The 22,806-nt window shown below is 57.6% G+C and overlaps 1 protein-coding gene across 17 annotated transcripts in view; it reads left to right on the top strand.

The window, feature by feature from the left end:
* MYO18A (myosin XVIIIA) overlaps nt 1-22,806 on the top strand; it is a 95,474-nt gene that overhangs the window by 63,264 nt on the left and 9,404 nt on the right. For 12 of the 17 annotated variants that reach the window (XM_059908154.1, XM_059908150.1, XM_059908143.1 and 9 more), the window contains 21 exons: nt 1,302-1,411; nt 4,584-4,649; nt 7,709-7,837; nt 8,565-8,708; nt 9,098-9,187; nt 9,319-9,438; nt 9,637-9,748; nt 10,180-10,307; nt 10,637-10,791; nt 12,590-12,713; nt 12,802-13,002; nt 13,560-13,670; nt 14,143-14,247; nt 14,515-14,661; nt 15,025-15,138; nt 16,507-16,623; nt 16,812-16,895; nt 17,356-17,493; nt 19,580-19,765; nt 20,152-20,291; nt 21,073-21,117. In XM_059908154.1, coding sequence (XP_059764137.1) covers nt 1,302-1,411; nt 4,584-4,649; nt 7,709-7,837; nt 8,565-8,708; nt 9,098-9,187; nt 9,319-9,438; nt 9,637-9,748; nt 10,180-10,307; nt 10,637-10,791; nt 12,590-12,713; nt 12,802-13,002; nt 13,560-13,670; nt 14,143-14,247; nt 14,515-14,661; nt 15,025-15,138; nt 16,507-16,623; nt 16,812-16,895; nt 17,356-17,493; nt 19,580-19,765; nt 20,152-20,291; nt 21,073-21,117 — 2,566 coding nt within the window. The remainder of the gene's footprint in view (nt 1-1,301; nt 1,412-4,583; nt 4,650-7,708; nt 7,838-8,564; nt 8,709-9,097; nt 9,188-9,318; nt 9,439-9,636; nt 9,749-10,179; nt 10,308-10,636; nt 10,792-12,589; nt 12,714-12,801; nt 13,003-13,559; nt 13,671-14,142; nt 14,248-14,514; nt 14,662-15,024; nt 15,139-16,506; nt 16,624-16,811; nt 16,896-17,355; nt 17,494-19,579; nt 19,766-20,151; nt 20,292-21,072; nt 21,118-22,806) is intronic. The other 5 variants (XM_059908155.1, XM_059908153.1, XM_059908151.1 and 2 more) reach the window with 1 other exon arrangement.

The raw sequence follows: 22,806 nt of genomic DNA, 5'->3' as shown, positions 1-22,806 counted from the left end.
CCCCTCTCCTCCCCCAGCCCCCAGCCACCATCGATAGCGCTGATGATTAATTAAGATGCCAGGCATCCGGACCTGCTATCCTGGCCCATCAATTTAATTGCAATTCAGATACAATCAATAGCTCACTTTGTCTTGGCCCCTCAGTGGCCCCTGCCTCCTGTTTCAATCATCAGGCACATGCATCAGCCCCATCTCGCAGTTGGAAGGCTTCCCAGAGCCAGCTAGGCCACTGAGGTGGAGCGAGCCCCCGACGGGTTGTCAGGAGCCTGGGTTTGGAGTCCAGCTCTGCCTCCAGCCGCAGCCTTTGTGACCCTGAGCAAGCCAGTCACTCCCCCTCTCAGGCCTCAGTTTCCACGTCTGGAGGCTGAGTTATATCCGGTCTAAGACCTCCTTTTGGTTTGAAATTCTGTGATTCTATAGGAGTGGGTCTCTTGGTCCACTGCCGTGGGCTCTGGTGTCCTCGGGGTGCCTCAGGGTAACCTCTCGCTGGCCACAATTCTGACCTTGCCCCAGCCTCAAGCCCAGACAGTAGGGAATCTCTGTTAGAGGTAACACTCTTTAGGGAAATGGAATCTACAAGCCTTTTTGGTCACCTGGCCTAGGGCCCAAGGTCAGGAAAGGGACAGGAGGGGAGCCCTTTCTGAACACCCACCAAGTGAGCCAAGCTGTGCTTTCTACACATTTTCTCATTTAAGCACCATGACTACCATGCGGGGTAAGTGGTAGGGCCCCCATTTAAAGATGAGGAAACCGAGACTCAGAGAGGTTGAGTGACTGGTCCAAGGTCACATGATAGCAAGAGCCAAGGCAGGATTCCAACCCTAAGCCCTTGCACTTCTCCTCTCTGCTATTCTCCGATGCCCTATTTTCTTTTTTCTTTTTTTCTTACTAAGTCCTCAAGACATCGTTCTCTGGGTTATCACGGAGTCATAGACCTGGAGGCTAGAAAGCACCTTAGGGGTCATCCAGGCTCTTATCTCCATAGCATTCCTTCCAGGTGGTCAGCCGTCCCCCGTTTGCATCCTCACTGACAAGGAAGTTGCTTCCTTCTCAAAGAACCTGTTCCCTGTTTAATCCCTGCCGTCCCAGCATGGGGCAGCCCGGTTGTCCTCCCGCCTCCTGTCCATCGCCCCTGCCTCCTTCCTCTCCACTCTCCTTTCCCGGGGTGACCTCGACCGCGGGCTCTCCTCCCCCCGCAGTCTCTTCCCTTTCAGGTGACTCTGCCTGGGCACCAGTGGCTGTTGGGGGCTCTGGGAGCAGGCGAGGCTGACGGGCCTGGCTCCGGGCCGCCCTCTCCCTAGGTTACCCTGACCACATGGTGTTTTCTGAGTTCCGCCGCCGCTTTGACGTCCTGGCCCCGCACCTGACCAAGAAACACGGGCGCAACTACATTGTGGTGGATGAAAAGCGGGTAGGTCTGGGTCCCCACGGCCCCGCCAGACCCTCCTCCCTCTGCTCAGACCCCTCCAGGCAGCTGCCCTTCCTCCCCTAGAGAGAGCCAGGCTGGCCCTGGCTCAGGTGCCTGGTTTGGGCCAACGAGGGCCAGGCCAGGGACACATGGCAGCCAGGCTATGGCGGTCGGGGGAAGGCAGCCCGGGGCACGGACGGACTGTAGGAATCACAGAAGAGCCACCCCCTTTAAAGGCCCGAGCTGAGGGTGTCTGCTCTCTGGTGAGCCAGACAATCACCCAAGAGCCTCCCAGGTGGCAGATTAGAACTAGTGTTTTGGGTGCCCCACTGGTAGCACCCGGGCCCCTCAGCCTTGACCTCCACACCAGGGCCTAGTTCCTTCAGCAGGAAGCTGTCTAGGGGAGGGGCAGGCATCCCTCCTTGGAGGAAGATTGATGTGGCAACACCTTCCTGGTGCCAGGGTGAGCCTAAGGCTCCCAGGGCAGGCCCCTTGTCAGCCAGGTTGGTGAATTCCTGGCTGTGTGAAGGGATGTCTCCCTGCCATTCTTGGCTGTCACCTTGACCCCCAGAGGCAACTCCTCAGAGAGCCAAAGGGCTCCTTGAGCCGAGGAACCCTCCTGCACCGTGCTCTGGCCTCAGGCACTCAGCCTGACTCGGAAGGCATCTCAGGCCTTAGGACGGCTCTCCTCAAAGAGAGAATGCTGTGCAGACCAGGGCAGGAAGCCCCCTGCCTCCTGCTGCCCCCCGAGTCACAGACCCACACTGATGGAGGCCTCAAGGACCTTCTCCCTACCCTCTCCATCCGGGACCTGCCAGTGTCCAGGGTGACCTTGGTGTGGCTATAGATGACCCACCCACACCCCCTTCTCTCTCACTCTTGACCTTCATTCCCGCCTCCCCCTCATGGCTACACCCAACACCTCATCATCCCTGGAAATTCTCCGCTCCTGAAATCTCTCACCACAGCCTCCTACCTGTGCATCTGACCCCTTTCTTCCTCTCCGGACACCCGCTCTATGACTCCATCAACACCGCTCATTTCTGGACCCCACTCCATTTTCTCTGCTCTGTCCATTCCCTTCTGACTTCACTTCCTTTTCCTCTCAGTCTCGACGCCGTGGTCCAGCCCTCCGGTCACTCGGCCTTCATCACCCTCAGCTCTCCTGAGCCTCCCATAGCACATTCCCTGCTCAGTCCCAGCCCTGAAGGGCCGCCTTTGGGCGTCTGCTCTCCTCGGCTTGGGGCTCCCAAAGGGCTGTGGGAGAAATTTATACAACTGCGGGGACTTGAATTCCTATAGGTTCCTGGTCTCCAGGCTCACTGGACCCTTGGGCCCCATTTTCCACGTGCTCCATCCTTACCTGGCCCCTGTTCCGAGCTCCTTCTCTGCTATTCCATTCTCCATCTTTCTCCTCAAATCCTCCCCCACTGCACCTTCCCAGCAGTCGACCTTGCCTCCAAACGCTAATAAAATCGGGGCTCCAACTTCCTCCTGCCTTTGTACACTCTTCTCCAGGTGCCTCCTTCTTCCCCAGCCCTCCTGTCTGGGTGGGAGAGGTGTCCTCCCTCCCCTCGTCCAGTCCCTTCTTCCTGTGCTTCGGAACCCATTCCCTTTGGTCTCTCTGGAGACCTGCTCCATCAGCGATACGTCTTTTCTCTCTCCTGTTCCTCCGGCCTCTCCTTCTCTGCCGCCGGCTCTTCTCTCAGTGGAGAAACGTTCCACAGACGTTACGTTCAGAAAGGAGCCTTCCATCAACCCTCCCTCGTGCCCTGCACCGTCGACACTTAGTTTCCTCTTGCTGCGCCTGCTCCACTGCCATTCATTCCTCCCCCGGTAGCTGCCTGCTTGCCACCCCTACACCTGGGACTGGTCTTGTCCTCCCACGCCCTCCATGTTGCCAGAGCTAATGGGCACTTTTCTGTGCTTCTTGCCAACATGTGACTGTTGACAGCTCTGTTCTTTTTGAAACATTCTCTGCTCAGCTTCTTTGCTGCCGCTCCTGGTTTTCCCCTTGTCTCTCTGTTCTTTCTTTCTCAGTCCCTCTAAGCTTCCCTTCTTTCACGTGCCCCTGAAGTAAAGGTCTCTCTCTTCTTTAAGACTCCCTCCTTGGCCGTTATCTGTTTTCTATTCTACACCCTCTTCCTGGGCAACCTCATTCACACCCATCACTTCAATTACCGCATATATATTGATGACTCCCAGATCAATGCCTCTAGCCCAGGCCTCTCTCCCACTCCAGACGTGCATTTCTATCTAGCTGCTTTCTGGGCTGCTCTACCTGTACGCCTTTATAGTACCTCAAACTCAGCACGCTCACACCAAACTGATTATACCTCCTCGCAAACCTATTCTTTCTCTTGTATTGCCTACCTTGGAGAATGGCACCAGTAACTAATTACTACACAAGTCAGAAACCTCCATGTGTCCCTAGCTTCCTCCCTCTCATCTAACCCTCCCCCACATCGGGCAAGGCTTCATCTCCTTAAGGTCTCTCGCATCTGCCCCTCCTCTCCTCCCTTTGGGTCAGGCTCTAGCCTTCTCTCCTATGGATTCCTGCCTAAGGGGTCCATGCATCCTCCACTCATGTGCCGGTGGGATTTCTATCAAGAGCAAATCTGACCATGCCCCTCCCCGAGAGAACCCTCCAGGGGCTCTCGGAGCACACAGGCTCACGTCCTTTGGCCCCTGCCCACCTATCTACTTGCCCCTTAACTGCTGCCCGCCCCACTCTCCAGTTATACTGAACTACTTGGAGTTTCCTCGGTGCTCCCTGCTGTCTTATGCTTTCAGGCCTTTACTCATGCTAGTCCCTCTGCCTGAAATGCCCTCACCCCTACTTTGGCTAATTCTTACTTGTATCTAAAGACGGCACAAGCAACACCTCCTCCGGGTGCCTTCCACAGCTCCCTTGTCTGGCTTAGATGCCTCCTCCTCTGTGTACTTCACCAATTTTCTTGTCTCGCTCCCCAACAAGATAGCGTGTTCCTCTTGCAGTCATCTTTATATTCCCGGAATCCAGCACAGGGCCTGACGCTGCGGAAGCCACCGAAAGTGCTTGCTGAATAAATAGCGGACTGAACGGAGGACGGGAAGGGCTGAGTGACTGGGCGAGGCCCTGCGTGGAGGTGGGGAGTCCCCGGGCGGGCTCCCTGACAGAGGCATCTCTCCGTAGGCGGTAGAGGAGCTGCTGGAGTCCTTGGACCTGGAGCAGAGCAGCTGCTGCATGGGCCTGAGCCGGGTGAGTTGTCCCTACAGGAAGGCAGCCGCCCTCACTCTCTGGTCACACTTGTCCAGATGGCTGCCCCTCCCCTCCTGCGCTCCCTGCTCAGTCCAACTTCAGGAGTCTCCTGGGGCCCCTGCTGGGTCTTGCCCCCGCCAGCCCCCTTCCCCTCAAGCCACTCTGGGGCTGCCGTTCCTCTCAAGCTGCCCGCTTCAGGACTGGGGGCCAGGAAGTAAAATACTCCAGCTGCAGCAAACTTGACTCTCCCTCCCTCTGAATAACTGGCTTGTTCAGTGCGAGGAACACCTCTGTGATGTCAGGAGGGAGTGGGTGAGAAGGTGGCCCTGAATCGGCCTGAGTCCTGGTGTGGAGAATGGGGAAGACAGAAGGGAGAGCCGGGAGAGGCAGGAAGGCAGAGCCTCCTTTGGTGAGTCATCTGGGGCTGCCAGGGTCCCAGAGAGCAAGCAGGGCTTGGTGAGGCTGTGCCGTCACCACCTGTCCACAGGCCAAATTCCTCACCTGAATGGAATGTCGTGCATAAAAGGCAGGCACACCCGGCCCCAGGTGCCAGTCTGCAGCATCGCTCCACACCAAAGGGCCAGCCGAGCGTCCCTCCCACGGGGCAGGGAGCCTGGGCACCTCTCTCTCCCGAGACTGGGAAGCTTGACAGGTGGCATCCACGTTTGTGCTTCAAGGGCCAAGGTGGGACGGAGAGCAGTTGGGAGCCTCCGGGAGGGTTCTGGACTGTCTATCTATCAGCAGAGAGGGAAGGAACTCGTGGGAGTATGAGGTGGAAGGGAATGCTCGCAAAAAAGTCTTGCGTATTGCTTGTCAGCTCTGTTCTCCCTGCTTTGCATTCTGAGTCATGGTTTTGGTTCCTCTGCCCCCTCCCTCACTAGGGATCCGTTTCCTGTCCCCTGCCTCTATCTTTGTCTGTGCTGCCCCTGGTTTCTCCTTTTCCTTTTGGCCGTGGCTGTCCCTGCTGGTCTGTATTCCTTGGTTTCAGATCCTGTTATTTTCTGCTTCTTTCCTTGTTCTCTGTGCCTTCTGTGGTCCCACCCTCTTTCCGTGTCACCTTTCTGGTTTTGGTCTCTGCCATTGTCTGGCTCACCTTCTTGCTCTCCTGCTCCCCACCTGCCTCTAAGCTCAGGAGCAGCCAGCTGAGCTTCCTCCCTGGGAAGCCTGCAGTCAGATTTTTCACTGCAGCCTCTTGCTGTCTCCCTGGGTGGGCTCCTGTCATCTCTGGCAGGCTGTGCCGCTGCTGGCTGGCCTTGGGGCTGGCACCTCCTCCAAGGTATGTCTTGGATAGAAGAAGGCCTGTACAGACTGGTCCTCTTCCCAGCTGCCATCTCCGACTCTCTGCATCATCCCAGGTGCCTGGCTGAAACAGGAGAACCCCAGGGCCCACTCATGCTCAGAGCAGAATTAGGGGCAAAGTCAGATGTTTGCTGACATCTGGTTTGGGAGAGAAGTTTCAGGGCTTCTGGGCTGTGGTTAGTACTGGCTGGTGAGTGAGGATTCCCTGTGTGTTTGTCCCATTGCTTCAGAGGAAAGGGGGTCTCAACCTGAGCCCACAGGACCCTGAGGGTTCAGGCAAGGAAGTTTGGGTGTCTGAGAGCCTCCTGATGTTGTTTGTAAAACGTGTATGGATAGGTGTGTTTCACGGGGAGAGATGGCCCTGAGATGTCACCTAATACTCAAAAAGACTCAACCCCACAAATGTACAGCGGTTAAGAAAGGTCTGAAGCTCACTGCTCTAGACTCTAGACCATCCTTTCGCTTCTCAGTGTGTTTCTGGGCCTTTTTCCATCCCCCTCCCTGACACCTCACTTCTGCCTAGTCAGACTGACCACTAGCATGTTGGCCCACCCTCTCGGGGGACCTGAGTCTCTCACAACCCCTGTGGAATCTCAGGCTCACGCATCGTGGGAAATGGAGGCTCAGGTAGGGCTCGAGACCCACGGGAGATCCCAGGCGCTCAGCCCCGCATGTTGCAGAGGACTGAGCTGGCTTTCTCCCAGGCCAGCCTCGGGGGACTAGGTTCCTGCCAGAGGCAAAGCTTTCTCAGCAGAAAGTGCGGGCTCTCTCCCCACTTCTTCCCTGGAGGGAGGCCTGGGGACACCATGCCTATTGGTTCTGAATGTTTCCCATGGAGTTCACATCTTCTCTTTGCCCCACAAAAGGGAATTTTCTGTCTTCTGGGCAAGGTGGAGGTGATGTATACCTAGCTGGCCTTTGCCCTCTCCAAGGATACTAGAGTCTTTTTTTCACCTGACGGTCTCCCCCCTCTTCTTCTCTTAGCACAGAACATTTTACCCAGTCCCAGCTCAGGGCACTGAAGAGTGAGAGGAAAGGCTGGATGTGGGGACATCCAGCTGGTTCCTCTCACGCCTGCCCTCCAGCCCCCAAACCCATGTGACAGGTCCCTCGCCTGGGCCAACCCTCACCCACCCCACTGGCTCTTTCACGAGATGAAACCTGCGTGTGGGGGCAGGGTGTTGGCACATGAAAGAGGAGACAGTCCGACATGAAACGGAGCCGGGAGGATGCAGAGGAGGGGCCCGCTCCCCGGCCTCCCCCTTCTCTGCACACTGCATCCTGGGCCTTTTCCTTCTTAAACACATACACCACCATCCGCCTGATCACAGGCAGCTGGAGGCCAGGGCGGCTGGAGCCTGTGGTTGGGCCTGCAGTGGCCGTGGGTACAGGGGCGTGGGCAGTGCTGCTGGCAGCCCCGGGGGAAGAAGCCACCACAGGTGTTGCTGAGGGGCATCTCCCCATATGACCGGCCGCCGCTTCACGTCCTTCTTGTCCCAGATACCTTCCCTCCGGCCTCCCTCTCCTTTCATCTCTTTCCCACCTTGCTCCTCCCCTTCCAAAGCCTCCCCAGCCCCCAGCCTGGCCCTCCTCCCTCAGCCTCTTGCTTCCTCCCTCCTCGTAGACCCCGGGGTTTTCAGGCTCTTCCCAGGCCAAGGGCCACGCTCTGGGCCTGCTGGCTTTCTGTGCCAGCTGCTTGTTCCTCCGCCGGGTTGCCCCCAGCCCAGGCTCCCACCTTCACCTGGCCCGCTTCTCCACAGGTGTTCTTCCGGGCAGGCACGCTGGCGCGGCTGGAGGAGCAGCGGGATGAACAAACCAGCAGGAACCTGACCCTGTTCCAGGCAGCCTGCAGGGGCTACCTGGCCCGTCAGCACTTCAAGAAGAAAAAGGTGCTGCTCCAGGGACATCCCCGTCCCACTCCTCAGCCTAGATGGGCAGAGCTGAGCTCCTGGGGGGGGGGCGGGGGGTGGGGAGGGACACTCGAGGGAACGTGCAGACCAGAAGGCTGGTTGTGGGGCTATGAGTTATCATTATCTGGGGGAGAAGAGGCTGGACGTCCCAGGGGCAGCATGCCCTGGGCCAGGGCAGGGGATGGGCAGCTCCCCGGTGCCAGCGAGAGTGCTCGTGTACCCAGCGATGGGGCTGTGTGGCCTGGTCCGAGGGCTAGGGTGGTGGGGAGCAGGGCCCGGGCAAAGGTGGGCTCTGGATCATAGGCTGCTCCACGAAGATTAAGGAGCTGCGTCAGCGACTCCTTTTCTTATTAGCAAGTCCATAAAGCAGCCAGTACCGCCGACTCTTGTGTTTCAGCAAGATTAGGTTTTATAGCACATCTAGGCCGGGGTGCTGGAAATAATCAGGCAGCAAATAAAGCAGACGAAATTATTCCTAATGATGGCGGAGCAGTTAGCGCCCAGTGCAGTGCTCCCAGGGCCGGGCTGTCTGCCGCCCACTCTCTAAGGGACGGAGGGAGGCTGGGGGCAAGGGGTGGCTTAGGGAGTGTTTGACTCGGGGTCAGGTGGCCAGAGGAGCAGCCCAGCAGCTGAGCTGGTGGTGGGGAGGGTCCTGGTGGGCTCAGGACTGAGAGCCTGCTATGTGCCACGCCCCACCCCAACTTAGATCCAAGACCTGGCCATTCGCTGTGTGCAGAAGAACATCAAGAAGAACAAAGGGGTGAAGGACTGGCCCTGGTGGAAGCTCTTCACCACGGTGCGACCCCTCATTGAGGTACAGCTGTCGGAGGAGCAGATCCGGAACAAAGATGTACGTAACAGCCTGGGAAGGCCACACTGCCAGGAGGGAAGGGCTGTAGTTCATCCACGTGGGCAAGAGTTTTGCCAGCTTGTCTTGGGCTCCCAGGTGCTCCTTTGTTTAGTCCAGAGAGCTGGTATCCTTGAACTATGCCCAGCAAACAGAAGGTGTCCCTCTGGGGTGCTAGCTGAGCCCCTGGGTATCCTCTTAGGATAAGACCTCAAGCATCCTTAGCATATGGGGAAGGGTCTAGGGATGGAGCCCCAGCGAGGCAGTGGCTTCCAGTTCCCTTGTGTCCCGGCCCAAGCTTCACCAGCTTCATTCACCCCAAGGGTGCAGCTCCTGGGCCCCAACCTCTCCCAGTGCCTCTGGCTCACTTTGCCCACCTTACTGCACCCTAGGAAGAGATCCAGCAGCTGAGGAGCAAGCTTGAGAAGGTGGAGAAGGAGCGGAACGAGCTGCGGCTCAGCAGTGACCGGCTGGAGACCCGGGTGAGTGCCTCCCAGCACCAGACAGACCGGCCCACCTCCGCAGGGTGCCCAGCCCAGGCAGCCCCCCACTGCTGTTCCAGCTGAGTGAGGCAGGCAGTTCAACTGGTGGCGACTCCCTCCCCCAACCCCAGATCTCGGAGCTGACATCGGAGCTGACGGATGAACGTAACACGGGAGAGTCCGCCTCCCAGCTGCTGGACGCGGAGACCGCCGAGAGGCTCCGGGCTGAGAAGGAGATGAAGGAGCTGCAGGTGAGGGCAGGACCGTGCTAGCGGCTGCCGCACTCTAGTGCCCACTGCTCCCCCAATGATAGGTGGCACCTCTGCCACCAGCCCAGAACCCCTGTCTGCCCCGGGTAAGCTTATGACTGTGGTCTCGGTGGTTCAGGGGCACGGGTGGTACTGAGTGAGGGGGTGGAACGGCATACCTCATAACCTCCTCTTCTGCAGACCCAGTATGATGCACTGAAGAAGAAAATGGAGGTGATGGAAATGGAGGTGATGGAGGCCCGTCTCATCCGGGCAGCTGAGATCAACGGGGAAGTGGATGATGATGACACAGGTGGGTCGGAGGCTGGAGGACTTGGAAGTGGCCTGAGTGGCAAGCTCTGATGCCCACCCCTAGGAAACCACACCCCTTGTCTCCTGTCTGTAGGGCTGTTTTAAGGCTACGTGAAATAAATTGATGAGAAAGTAGAGGTGCCAGTAAGTGCAGGCGATTATCGTGGAGGGCGGTAACAGCCATGATAATGATGATGTCTGAGGACCACGGTCTGGCGGTCCCTGGGGAGAAGACAGCGCACGTGGCCACATCACCCTCTCTAGGCTTCTCCCAGCTAGTGGCTCCTTCTGCCTTGGGAGGAAGCCACCGTTCCAGGGACCTTTCTGAGTCGCTCCAGCTGACTCCACCTGCTGCCCCATCCTTCGTCCCCTCGGCCCCTTCTCGGGGACTCTCAGCCACTCAGTCCTCCCTCGTCTGCCCCCACCCCACAGGTGGCGAGTGGCGCCTGAAGTATGAGCGAGCGGTGCGGGAGGTGGACTTCACCAAGAAGCGGCTCCAGCAGGAGTTTGAGGACAAGCTGGAGGTGGAGCAGCAGAACAGGAGGCAGCTGGAGAGGCGGGTGAGTCTGGAGGAGGGAGTGGTGGGCTGTGCCTGGGAGGAGCAGGGAGAAGCTGTGAGGGGCTCGGTGCCACATGTTGGCCCAGGGAATGGCCGGAGCCAGGCAGGCCCTGGGAGCAATAGGGAAGGGTTGACACGTTTGCCTATCGGTTCAGGGGACAACCAAAGGCAAACTATTGTTAAGAGTGTCAGGTTCCCTGGACGACCCTGACTTCATCCCTCATCCCCACATCTCCCCCTCATTCACCCACTTCCTTCTCCTCACCTCTTCGACCAATACTGCTGGGCCTCTCAATGGCTGCTGACCCTGCACCCCATCTCGCCCCCTAGCTTGGAGACCTGCAGGCAGATAGTGATGAGAGCCAGCGGGCCCTGCAGCAGCTCAAGAAGAAGTGCCAGCGGCTGACGGCCGAGCTGCAGGACACCAAGCTGCACCTGGAGGGCCAGCAGGTCCGCAACCACGAGCTGGAGAAGAAACAGAGGAGGTGGGTGGGTCCCCTGCCCTGGACGCAGAGGACTTCCTAGAGCAGCCCGAGACAGGGCTCCCTGCCTCCCTCCAGGGAGGAGAGAAGAGGGGGCCTGAATTTGGCCAGGGGCTTTGCCTGCATGGTCACTCATCCTGGAATGTGAGTCAGGGTCTCACTCCTAAGGAGCACGCAGACCACAGCCCCACCGACGGCCTGCTCAGGCCTTCGCTCTCGGACATGCTCCCCTCAGTATGTGCTGTCACCCTGCCTGGGGCCAGGAAGGATGGGTGTCAGCCAGGGCCCGTGCAGGAACCACTCCACGGCGGCCCTGCCTCTTGCCCTCGCCTGGCTCCCCATCTCTCCCTTGCCTCAGCTACACAAACACACTCTCCCGACTAATGTCGTTGAACTATCGTGCCACTTCCATCTCGTTATGGTAATGACACAAAGGGGGGGGAGGTGTAGCCCTCACAGGAGAAAATCCAATCTCAATTAATTTCCCTGGCTGGGGATGGGAATGGGATGCCTTTATTAGTAACAGGGAGGAACCCACACACCCTGGGAACAGTAGGGTGCCCCAGGGGGTGGGAACGGCACCCAGTTCCCCGCTGCAGGGGACGGGTTCTCAGCAGAGGCACCAATTGCCTTTGTGAAGGGGCAGCCCCACATCCACGCCCCTGGGGGTGAGGACGGCAGGGCTGAGTCCTTTCAGTGACCCAGGGTTACCCTTGGCCTCTTGGGCTCACTCGGGCCTGCCGGTCTGTTGCTTTGCAGAGAGTGAGGGGAGGTAGGAAGGCCTTATATTTCTCCCTGCCAGCTCTGTGACTCTCTGCTTCCCTAGTTCTCATCTTTACCCCCACCTTCCCTTTTACCTTGTGGCACACACCCTTAGCGGGACACCCCGCCCCCGCTCAGAGCACCCCCATGACAGTGCCAGCTCGGCCTAGTTACCGTCTCGCTGCACTCCCCGCTGGGCACCTTATTAGGTTTCAGCTGCCCGGAGTTTTCTTACTTTTTTTTGATGTGGAGCTGGGATGGGGATGAGCTGTTCAATTTTCAACAGGAAGCCGATTAGCTCTTCAGCGAAGGTGGTAAGAGGAGTTTCAGCAATTTGCTCCTTCTGTAGCGTCACTGGGCAGGAAATGGAAGGCTGGGAAGTGGAGAAGTGAAGAAAGAGGCCCCCGACCGTGGACCGTGTGCCCGTTGAAGCACGCTGCCAGCTGGGCACAGTGGGACTGGGGCCTCCAGCCTGGTGTGGGGTGTCCTGAGGGTGACAGGGGTGCTGCTGGGGCAGGTGGGCCTGGCCAGGGCCTGGTGCTCAGAGGTGGGGCAGCAGCCAGCTGCTCCATCTAAAGTTGCCAAACTGAACTGTAGGAAGTGAGTTAGACAAGGCAGGACGTCCATTTCTACCCATTCTGATGCCCGCTCTGCCCTCGCCCTGGTCCCTCTTTCCATTCTTTGATCTGTTGAAAGGGAAAAGGTCGAGACTTAATGCCAGAGGAGAGTCTGTCCACCTCTTCCCTGGAAGCAGTCTGTGGTTCCCTCTGAGGCCCATCTGGTGAAAAGGCTCTTTGGACCTGTTTGATGAACTCCCTACCCACCCCATCCCAGACCAGGTTGCTCAGCAGGGCCTAGGTGGCCTGACCTGTAACCCCTGAATGTCACCTGACCACTGGCCCCAAGTTCAGGCTGCATGATTCCCCCTGACTTGGGTCCTGTCCATATCTGTGGCACCACTTCCTGGCGGCCTCTGGGTGCTGGAGACCTGGACTCTTCCCTTATCTGATGGAGACGCCATGGCCACGCTCCCTCGCAGGTTTGACAGTGAGCTCTCGCAGGCACATGAGGAGGCCCAGCGGGAGAAGCTGCAGCGGGAGAAGCTGCAGCGGGAGAAGGACATGCTCCTCGCCGAGGCTTTCAGCCTGAAGCAGCAAATGGAGGTGTGTGGGGCTTCCCATCATCCATACCCCAACCCCATCACAGGCTCGGGCCAGCCCAGGGCCAGCCTCATCTTCTCTTTTGCTCCAGGAAAAAGACATGGACATTGCGGGATTCACCCAGAAGGTTGTGTCATTGGAGGCTGAGCTCCAGGACATTTCTTCCCAAGAGTCCAAGGATGAGGCCTCTTTGGCCAAGGTCAAGAAACAGCTCCGAGACCTGGAGGCCAAGGTCAAGGATCAGGAGGAGGAGCTGGATGAGCAGGCGGGGACCATCCAGATGCTGGAGCAGGTGCTGAGGGCTTGGCTGAGGAAGGCACTGCCGTCCCCACAGCTACACTTCCTCTGGGTGTGGGCCAGAGGAGGACAAGATCCCAAATTCAATCGATCATTCCTTCTCTTATTCACAAAATATTGAGGGAGCACCTGATCTGTGCCAACCACAGTGTTAAGATAATTAAGCTTTCATGGTACTTTCCACAAGAACAGATCTTAATTGAACTCCACTGGTGAGGGGCTCAGAGTGCGTGGCAGCAGGAAGGCCGTGAGCCCATCCAGCCTGCCACTGAGCTACCATGTCAGTTCAGGGAGCTAGATAGAGCCTGGAGGCCAAGTGGAAAAGCTACAGGACTGCCCCCACCCTCAGCAGCCTTCTCTGGGCCTGTGCCAGACAGCTAGTAAAGGAGTTCAGCTTCTCTGGAGAAGCCACTTGCCATAGAAACAAGGTGGGAGCAAAGGGAGACGTTCCCTGCTCCCAAGCCTGGGGAGAGCAGCCCATCAGGGTGCAGTGGGGAGGGGTCAGGGTGCTGCTGGGAAAGAAATCCAGTCCCTACTCCCACCCACCTCCAGGCCAAGCTGCGGCTCGAGATGGAGATGGAGCGGATGAGGCAGACCCATTCCAAGGAGATGGAGAGTCGGGATGAGGAGGTGGAGGAGGCCCGGCAGTCATGTCAGAAAAAGGTAAAGCAATGGGCACTTACCTGTCCAATATAAATGCCGGTTCCCCCATCACTGCTTTGCAGTAAGGGCTTTTCTGTTTCTTTACCTTGGCCACACTATTTTCCATTGCTATTCAGGACCAGGAATCTCCGCTCAGGATCCTGGCATTGGCTGGGATGTGTGTTCTCAGGGTCTGTGGAGAAGCTCAGGCCCTTGAGGAGTTAATGCCCCCTGCTTTCTGTGCCAAGCAACAGGCACAAGGGCTCTGGAGCAAGGGCTCCCACACGGGCCTGGGCCCCTGTGCATGGCCTGCCGTCCCTCCTCTCCCTCCCAGGCCGCTTTGAAACCCTAGGAACTTTGAATTCAGGGTCTGCCCCTCTGGGGTCATCCATGCTCAGCGCTGCCCCACTCTTTTCCCGGGGTGGGAGGATCCAGCAGGGAAGGGGCTGGCTGGCACCAGACACTGAAGGGACGAATGGGCCCCTGTTCCCAGTTAAAGCAAATGGAAATACAGCTCGAGGAGGAGTATGAGGACAAGCAGAAGGTGCTGCGGGAAAAGCGGGAGCTGGAGAACAAGGTGGCCACGCTCAGTGACCAGGTGAGTGGAGACTGCTGGCTGCCGCAGGAAGAGCTGGGAACAGGAGGGGTGCTGGTTCCGTAGGGCCCGCTGTCATCACCTGTGGGATGGGTGATCACATCCACTGCACACTGGGGTTTCTCACCAGCTGGCATAATCCTGGCACTTCCTCTGTCATTGCTCATTAGACATCTCTGAGAGTGAGGGTAGGGTGAGGAGTGGGCTTGGGGAAGACAGGAGGAGGCCCCAGGGCAGAGCCCAGAGCTCCAGCTTCTGGTGTCCACCCAGGTGAACCAGCGAGACTTTGAGTCAGAGAAGCGGCTCCGGAAAGACCTGAAGCGCACCAAGGCCCTGCTGGCCGATGCTCAGATCATGCTGGACCACCTGAAGAACAACGCACCCAGCAAGAGGGAGATCGCCCAGCTGAAGAACCAGGTATCTGCAGACAGGAAGCCATCATCTTTCTCTCTCTCCCTCCTGCCCCTGTCAGTGGTTCTTGAATCCTCAGGAAGGGAGGTGACAGGGAAGTGGGGAGAAGCCAGACTCCCCAGGGTCTGCGCATGCTATATGCATGACTGTCAAGCCCAGGATGGTATGGACTGGCTTAGCATCCACCACCCCTGTCACGGGAGGAGATGCCGGTACACACACAACACATCACAGCCCTGGGGTCTGAAGTAAACAGAGGAGAAGGAGAGCTCCTGGGTTCCCTCGCCCCTGTGAGCCTCCTGCACTGCCCTCCTGCCCCCAGGGAATGGCTGACATCTCTCCCTGGGGCGGGGGTGGCTCTCTGTCCAGCTGGAGGAGTCAGAGTTCACCTGTGCAGCAGCCGTGAAAGCGCGCAAAGCAATGGAGGTGGAGATCGAAGACCTGCACCTGCAGATTGACGACATCGCCAAAGCCAAGACGGCGGTGAGGATGCGGGGTGTGCCGGGCCAGACTTGGGGGTCTGAGGGAGAATGGAGCTGTGACAGTGGCTGCTTTTACCCCAAACAGGGCTCATTCCCCAGCCCGGTCCCTTCACGCCAGGGCTTTCTGAGGCGAGAGCAGGCCTCCCCTCCTCTGCCTCTCCTCACTCAGAGCAGAGGCCTGGGAGGGGGTGAGGTGGAGGAGGGAGCCAGCAAGGGCCCATCTCCCTGTTTAACCACCTGCCTGTGGGAGCTTGGCCACCGGCCCCAACACCATAAATATAGGCAGCTAATGTGGCTGAGGGATGTAAACAGGTACCTAGAGATTAGCAGAAGCACCGATAAGAAGATGGGATGGCTCCGTTTCCCTCCCCTGCCCCTGGCCAGCCCACTGACAAGCCCAAGCGGCAGCTAATTAGAGCGCTTATTTAATGCCTCCCTTTTAATTCCCCACCTCTCCCATGGCCCATCCATCGGCCGAAAAATCATTACTGGGATACGGCCATCGGCCATCGGTACCTCCTCAGGCAGGGAATGGGGCAGGGGAGGAGGCTGGGCTTGGCTCTGGGCTCCCTTGGCCCCCCAGCTAGTCACCTGACTGCTGAGAGATGCCAATCTCCTGGGCTTGATTTATCCCCGTGACATTTATGCTCCTCAGCAGTTTTCAGGTGAGTAATTCAAATTCCTTAATTGTGTTAAAAAAGGCTGTTATAAAATTACCATTTTATTTAAATCCGAGTTAATAAATTTCTTGGCGGAGTCTTCCGCAGCTCCCCATGTCCCGGTAACAAGATGGATGGGGCAGAGAAGGAGCCAATGCAGTCATTTTGGTTTGGAATTACAGGCTAATAGATTCATTCATTTCCTGAAGCTGCTGTTGGCTGTCTCTTCTCCTCCCCTCCAAGGAGCGGACTTGGCTGTGGGCGCTGGATGGCCAGGGAGCAGGCAGTCCCAGGAGAAACATGCCAGGAGAGTTTCACAGATTTGAGGGGTCCTTCCTTGGGGCCTGAAGGGGGCAGAGTGCGCACAGGTTAGGGCCTGAACGCTAGTGCTAGGATGATGGGTCGTTGGTTCTGGACAGACCTTTTCTACCTTCTCATTAGCCTCCAAAGAGCTGTCAGAAAGCAGCTGTCATTTAGCCCAGGGTCTGCCTCAGCTGCAAAGACAGCCCTTTTCCCTCAGCTCCCTGGCCCACAGCAGGACAGGCAGTTCCCTGAGCATCACTGGTCCTGGAACCTCCTCCAGCGGGTGGGCCTGGCCCTATCATCACCCCGTCCCATTGGAGGTGGCATAGGGAGGTTCAGTCTTTCCACCGAGAGCCATCAGGCAGGCCAGGCCTGATGCTCTCTGATCTGTCTTTGCCTCTGTCCAGCTGGAGGAGCAGCTGAGCCGCCTTCAGCGTGAGAAGAATGAGATCCAGAGCCGGCTGGAGGAGGACCAGGAGGACATGAATGAGCTGATGAAGAAGCACAAGGCAGCCGTGGCTCAGGTACCCTGCCCAGGAGTGCCCCACCACACCCTGCAGAAGCACTGTCCTCTGGTCCTCCTCTAGGTCCCTGGCACAGCCGATTCTTTGGGGGGTCATGGTGCCTGTGTGCTCTGGCCTCAGTGTGGGGTGGGGTGGGATGGATTTGGTGCCCATGGGGGATCCTGCTTCAGCACCCTCTCCTTTCCCAGGCCTCCCGGGATCTGGCTCAGATGAATGATCTTCAGGCTCAGCTAGAAGAAGCCAACAAAGAGAAGCAAGAGCTACAGGAGAAGGTGGGGACCAGGGTCTCCCTTGGTAGAGAGAGGGTGCCAGGGTCACTGTGTGTGGGGACCAACTCCCAAGCTCACAGGCAAGCACGTGCTTCTCTCTGCCATCAGTCAGCGTCAGGAAGTGCAGAGGCCTAGGCTTGAAGCCATGTCACCATAGCAGACGCTTTGGCTTCAGCTGCCTCATTTCGCATTTCTATGCCCTCTCTGGTCCATAGCTTTCTCTTTTCTCTCCAAAGGGCAAAATCTGTGCCCGCGCAGTGCCAGGTGGGGAATGCCCCTGGCTCAGGGCCACATCCTTCCACCTCCCTGTGCATCCCTCCCTCCCTCAGCCTTCTAGTCACCATGGTGATCTTGCTGGGGCGGGGGGTGGGGGGTGTGGGGTGTGGGGGGGGAGAGAGAACCTGCCCCTTCCCTTTCCAGGCTCAGTTCTTTCTTCCCTTCCTGCCCCCCCCAACCCCCCCAGCTACAAGCCCTCCAGAGCCAAGTGGAGTTCCTGGAGCAGTCCATGGTGGACAGGTCCCTGGTGAGCAGGCAGGAAGCTAAGATCCGGGAGCTGGAGACACGCCTGGAGTTCGAAAGGACCCAAGTGAAGCGGCTGGAGGTGGGTGCACACTTCCCCGTCCAGTCCTCAGCAGGCAGGGCTGAGCGGCCCCAGCGGCTGGAGCCACGCATGCTCAGCAGGGCCCGGCAGGCCCGCAGCCGCTCCTGCTCCACGGAGGCCTCTGCCAAGCTGCCAGGCCAGCTGACGGGGCGGGTGCCTTCTCCCCCGCTCGCCAGGCCTGCTCTCTGCGCACCGCGGAGCCTGCCTGCTTTACATTCTGACTCTGTGCTTGCTTTCTGCCAAGGGACCAGAGCAGCTTAGCTTTTCGTCTTCATATTTTCCTCCACCGTGCACTCCCCCCGCCGGTCCCCTCACTCGCTCTCCGGCAGGGTCATAAATATGCAGCGGATGGCGCCACTTCTGCAAGGGCTGGAGTCCGTCCTCTCATCTCACCGCTCGCTCTTTCTCTCCCTCCCGTTTTTTATTCCCTTTTTTCCTCAGTTCTTCCCATGCTTGCATTCTCTGCTTTTTCTCCTTCCCTCTTCATTTTCCTCCATTTTTGCCCCATTTTTTCTTCTCCCTCTGTTTATTTTCTCCCCAATCTCATTCCCTTTCTTACCCTGACCTATTTCTTCCTTTCTCCCCATCCCATTTGTCCTCTCCCTCTACTTTTCACCCTCTTCCCTTCGACCCTTCTCCTTTTTCTGTTCACCTCCATCTCCTCTTTCCACCCCTCCTTCCTCCCAACTGTAATCTCCAACCTCCACATTTAATCCTTTCGGTTCCACTCTCCTGAAGCCAGCGTGCTCCAGCCCCTCCCTCTCCAGCAGAGCAGGTAGGAAGAAGGAGGCCAGCAGAATGATCTCTCCGGGTTTACACCCCTCTCACCGTATTTTAAGTCCTCCTCCTCCATCCCAAGCATGTAGACATCTGTCTGAGCACTGACAGGCCTTCGTGAGAAGTATGTTCATGGCGTGGGCGCAGAGGAGCACCCCTGCCACCTCCGCATTAACCCCTGAGTCGGTGGAGCAGGAAAGAGGGTGGGGATGGAAATAGGTGACTATGGAGCTGGCAGTGGGCATCGGAGGGCATTAGTACCCTTGACCTTCAAAGAAAATATGGCTGGACCTCCCAGGACAGGGTCACAGTCCTCTGGAGAGCTAGAGAGAGTGAAGGAGACTTAGTAATAGTCTGTGTTCTGCCTTGGCAATATTTTGATCCACATTTTACACACAGGAAGGGTTAAGTAGGTTGCCTAAGGCCCCAAAGCTATCAAGGGACAGAGGAGGCCATTGGTCTGGTGGATGTAAAATAGGACAGACCTGCTGCACTTGCCTCCTTTTCTCATGGGCCCCAGTCCCTTTCCTCAACTCTCTCATTTTCCCTTCTGCTCAGAAAGGCAGTACTGTGGTTTAGATGCACAGAATGTTAAACACATACAACCCTTAGAGATGTAGCCTTATTTTAGAGACATAGAGGCTGGGGGCTGAGAGTGGCGACCCCACGGCCAGTCAGTGGTAGAACCAGGATTAGGACCAGAAGCAGCGTTCTTCCCTCACACTCTGCCCCAATCTCCAGGGCATTTTTTGCTCAGCGTCCTATGGCGCAGAAGGGAAAAATGTGTTCACGTTTCTGGGGAAAGAGAGATTCATCAGGCTTAGAGGAATGGCTTTGTGTTTGGCATGTGATGACTGTTTAGTCTCCTCCTAATCCAGAATTCTCAGTAAAGCCATTTACTGCTGAGCACAGGCCCTAGCTTTTGGAGCTTCTGGGTTTAGGGTCTCTGAGGGAAACCCTGCTGCCTGTGGAGGCCCCACACGTGGCATCAGTGTGGACAGGCCCAGACTCTAGCCAGAGCTCTCCTCCGACCTAGGTGGTGATAATGATGATGATAGCACCTTTCATCTTCCAGAGTCCCTTCACATACATTACTTTATTCGGGCCTTAAAAGACCCCTGGGGAATAGGTGTTATTCTCCCTTTTTTACAGAAGGACAAAGGAAGCCGCCTCCGAGGGCTTTCGTTGCTTGCCCACCTAGCCAGTGAGCGGGGCAGCCGGAGCTGGACCCAGGCCTCCTGACTCTGGAGCTCTGCCACACCCCGCTCCCTGCCTGGCTGATGGTCTCTCTTCCCACCTCCCTGTCCAGAGCCTGGCCGGCCGGCTCAAGGAGAACATGGAGAAGCTGACTGAGGAACGGGATCAGCGCACGGCGGCTGAGAACCGGGAGAAGGAGCAGAACAAGCGGCTGCAGCGGCAGCTCCGGGACACCAAGGAGGAGATGGGCGAGCTTGCCAGGAAGGAGGCCGAGGCGAGCCGCAAGAAGCATGAACTGGTAATGCCCCCTACCCACGAGGCCTGAGGCTGGCAGCCCTCTGAGAAGCTGCTAAGCACACACCTCCCCCGTGGGCTTGTGGAGGTGGGCTGCAAAGAAACCATGGTTTAATTCTAAACCAGAATTAGAGGGAAGAGAACATGTCAAGAACACAGTCCACAAAGCCTAAGGGCAGGCCAGGGGCCAAGGGTGGTACCGGAGTCTCCATCAGGCAAGGCCAGGCCTCAACAGCCCAGCAACAGCAGAGCAGAGAAAGCTCTGCAGGTTCTCAGCGGCACCCATGTAGCTGCTGCCTGGCCCAGAGAGACTGGAAGCCGGCCTTTTCTGGGGCAGCTGGGTGAGAGACTAGCCCTCCTGTGGACTGGACCGCCCCCTCTCCCTCCTAGGAGATGGATCTGGAGAGTCTGGAAGCTGCTAACCAGAGCCTGCAGGCTGATCTGAAACTGGCGTTCAAGCGCATCGGGGACCTGCAGGCCGCCATTGAGGACGAGATGGAGAGTGATGAGAACGAGGACCTCATCAACAGGTGAGGGGCCGCTATGGCAACCGTGGCCGGCTCGGAGGCCCTCTTGACTGCCTCCAGACCAGGTAGAACAGCTGCAATCTGGGTCTCCCCACCACTGAGCCTCCAGCCCCCCCTCCCCTCATTGCCAGACCCCAGCATGGACCCCATCCTGCAGCAGCTGAGGGCTGGACAGCTGCTGCCCGGGTGAGACACCCTCCCCACTTCCTCCCTGTCCTTCTCCCCAGGCCTCCCAGGGACCTGGCTCTCCAGCTCTGCCCATTCAAGATGAGTTATTCCCCCGTTTAGCTGCATTTCTGATGGTGCCTGCCCAACTCTGGGGAGAGCAGAGATTTAAGGGCCCTGGTGCCTTGTTACCGTGCCAGAGTTTTTCTCACATAAGACCTACCCAGGGAATGGTTTAGGAGAGAGATTTGTAGTCTTAGGCTGAGGAGGAAGTCACGAGGCAGGCAGACTGGCAGTGGGGGTGGGGTCAGGCCCTGGAGAAGCTCCCAAGGCTGCCCTGAGCAGACCCTCCCAGACTTGCCCGCATCCCACCTGAAGGCCGAGGCCCCATCCTGCTCCTGGGATGCTCGGGGAGCCTGCTCCTTTCGGGCAGGGGAATGGTGCCCCGGGCGGCCTGGACCTCCGTCTGAGGACAGCACTGTCCCACCTCCTGGTCTCAGCCAGCCAGAGCCGTGTCTTGCTGAGGAAGGAGGAGGGGTCCTCGGCTGAGGGGTCCACCTTGGTTGACTTTTCTGTGTTCTTCCGGCCCCCTTGCCCACCATTTTCTTTCTGTTTCCAGTTTGCAGGACATGGTGACAAAGTATCAGAAAAGAAAGAATAAACCGTGAGGACTGGAGCGCACGCGCTCTCTGCCTCTCCTCGCGTGGTGCCTAACCTCTCCCTAACCCTGGGCTCCCGCCCTGCTGCATGTCGCATGTGGACACACAGCCTCCTCTCCTCCTCTGAGCTAGTCCCTCATGCTAACACAGCTCACTCTGTCGCAAGGGAGGCAAGGGGGCAGGCCGCGCCCTGTAGAGCGCAGGCAACAAGGGCGCTCCACCTGGAAGGTTCACTGGCCCCCACATCCTTGGTCGGCAGGATGGGGGCTCCGTCAGAAAGGAGAGCTCAACCTCATTGGGTGGTCCCCACAGCCTGCCTTCCTGAGCTTCAGCCTCTGCCCCATCAGAAACCAAGTGTAACCGCTCCCCGGCCTCTTTCTCTAGGGAAAAGTCTGTTTGGGCTGGATTTCTCCCCGTCCTTGGGCTCCTTTGGAGCCTGAGCTGCCTGAAAGAAGTGGGTATGTTTCATTCTGAAAGGTCCACCACCTTCTTTTGGCAGACAAGGGTAGAAGGTGAGGGGCATCTAACAGTTACTTGTTGGGAGAAAGCATCCAGGCAGGGGAGGGGAACACAGCCAGATGTGTTTACTCTACTCTCCGCAGGCACCTTGGGCAGAAGGAGGCCCCAGGCATTTGTGCTGCCGTCAGTCAGGTGGCGGGAAGCCCAGTAAATCCACCCCCTGTCTGTTTCCTTCTTTCTGGGTGGGAGCTGGGCAGCTGGGGCAGATGTGCGGGCCCTCAGGCAGATCGGGGCGATCCTCCTTCAGGTCCGACAGGGCTGGTCTTTGGAGGTTGTTGTTCTAGCGCCGCTTTGGGTTTCCTCCCCCACTCTCTCTTGCCTGGCAGGCCTCCTCCCCTGGCCAGGATGGGCTGGCGGCAGCGCAAAGGACTCCGTGAGAGCTAATGATAAATGTAATAGTGTGTAACAGTGATAGAGGGCCGCTGGAGCCCGGTTGTCACACGCAATTAATATCCCCTGCCGTTCTGTCTCCGTTTGTTTGTTCCCCCGCGATTCAGCTCCCAGTTAACTAATAGCACATGAGCCTGGACATAAATTGTATTTGACACGAGGTTTAATTCCGACCATTTAAAATTTCAACTGCCCCCCGAGCCTGCCTGCCCCTGGAGTTTGTTTACAGGCCTGATTATTTAAGGAAAAGAATCCAAACATCCTCTATAGGCTTGAAACTAAAGGGAAGGCAAGGGCGGGCAGGCCAGCTTCTCAACCCATTCGCTGTTCTGAATGTCAGGAGGCAAATTCATATTCTGGGCCCATGACTGTCTGTCCCCTGTGTGTTCCAGCCCTGCCATCCTTGGGCTGGAGGAGCTTCAAGGACTGATAAAATGCGCATTTCAGATCATATTCTAAACTACTGCACACGCGCACACACACACCAGCGTGCACTCATGCAGGCACACGGCCTGCAGTCCTAGCCAGGTTCCTGCTGACGGCAGAGGGGGTCTTTTCCTCAGCAGCTCTGGGCCCCAGCTCCGCGTTATTGAGCGAGTGTGCTAAGGCAGCCAGAAAAATAATGTTTCGATTTACTTAGAGATACAGTTGTTGTTGCCATAACCCTAATGAAAGCAGTAAACAGCACAGTATTAAGGGAGATTTATACAGAAACGCTTTTAACATGTAGACATAGATTTTGCGATGCATACAGCACCTCCTTTCTAATGGTAATCAATATGGTT

This window comes from Balaenoptera ricei, chromosome 20, assembly GCF_028023285.1.
Source record: "Balaenoptera ricei isolate mBalRic1 chromosome 20, mBalRic1.hap2, whole genome shotgun sequence".
Taxonomy (NCBI): Eukaryota; Metazoa; Chordata; class Mammalia; order Artiodactyla; family Balaenopteridae; genus Balaenoptera; species Balaenoptera ricei.
This window is presented reverse-complemented; position numbering and strand designations above follow the sequence as displayed.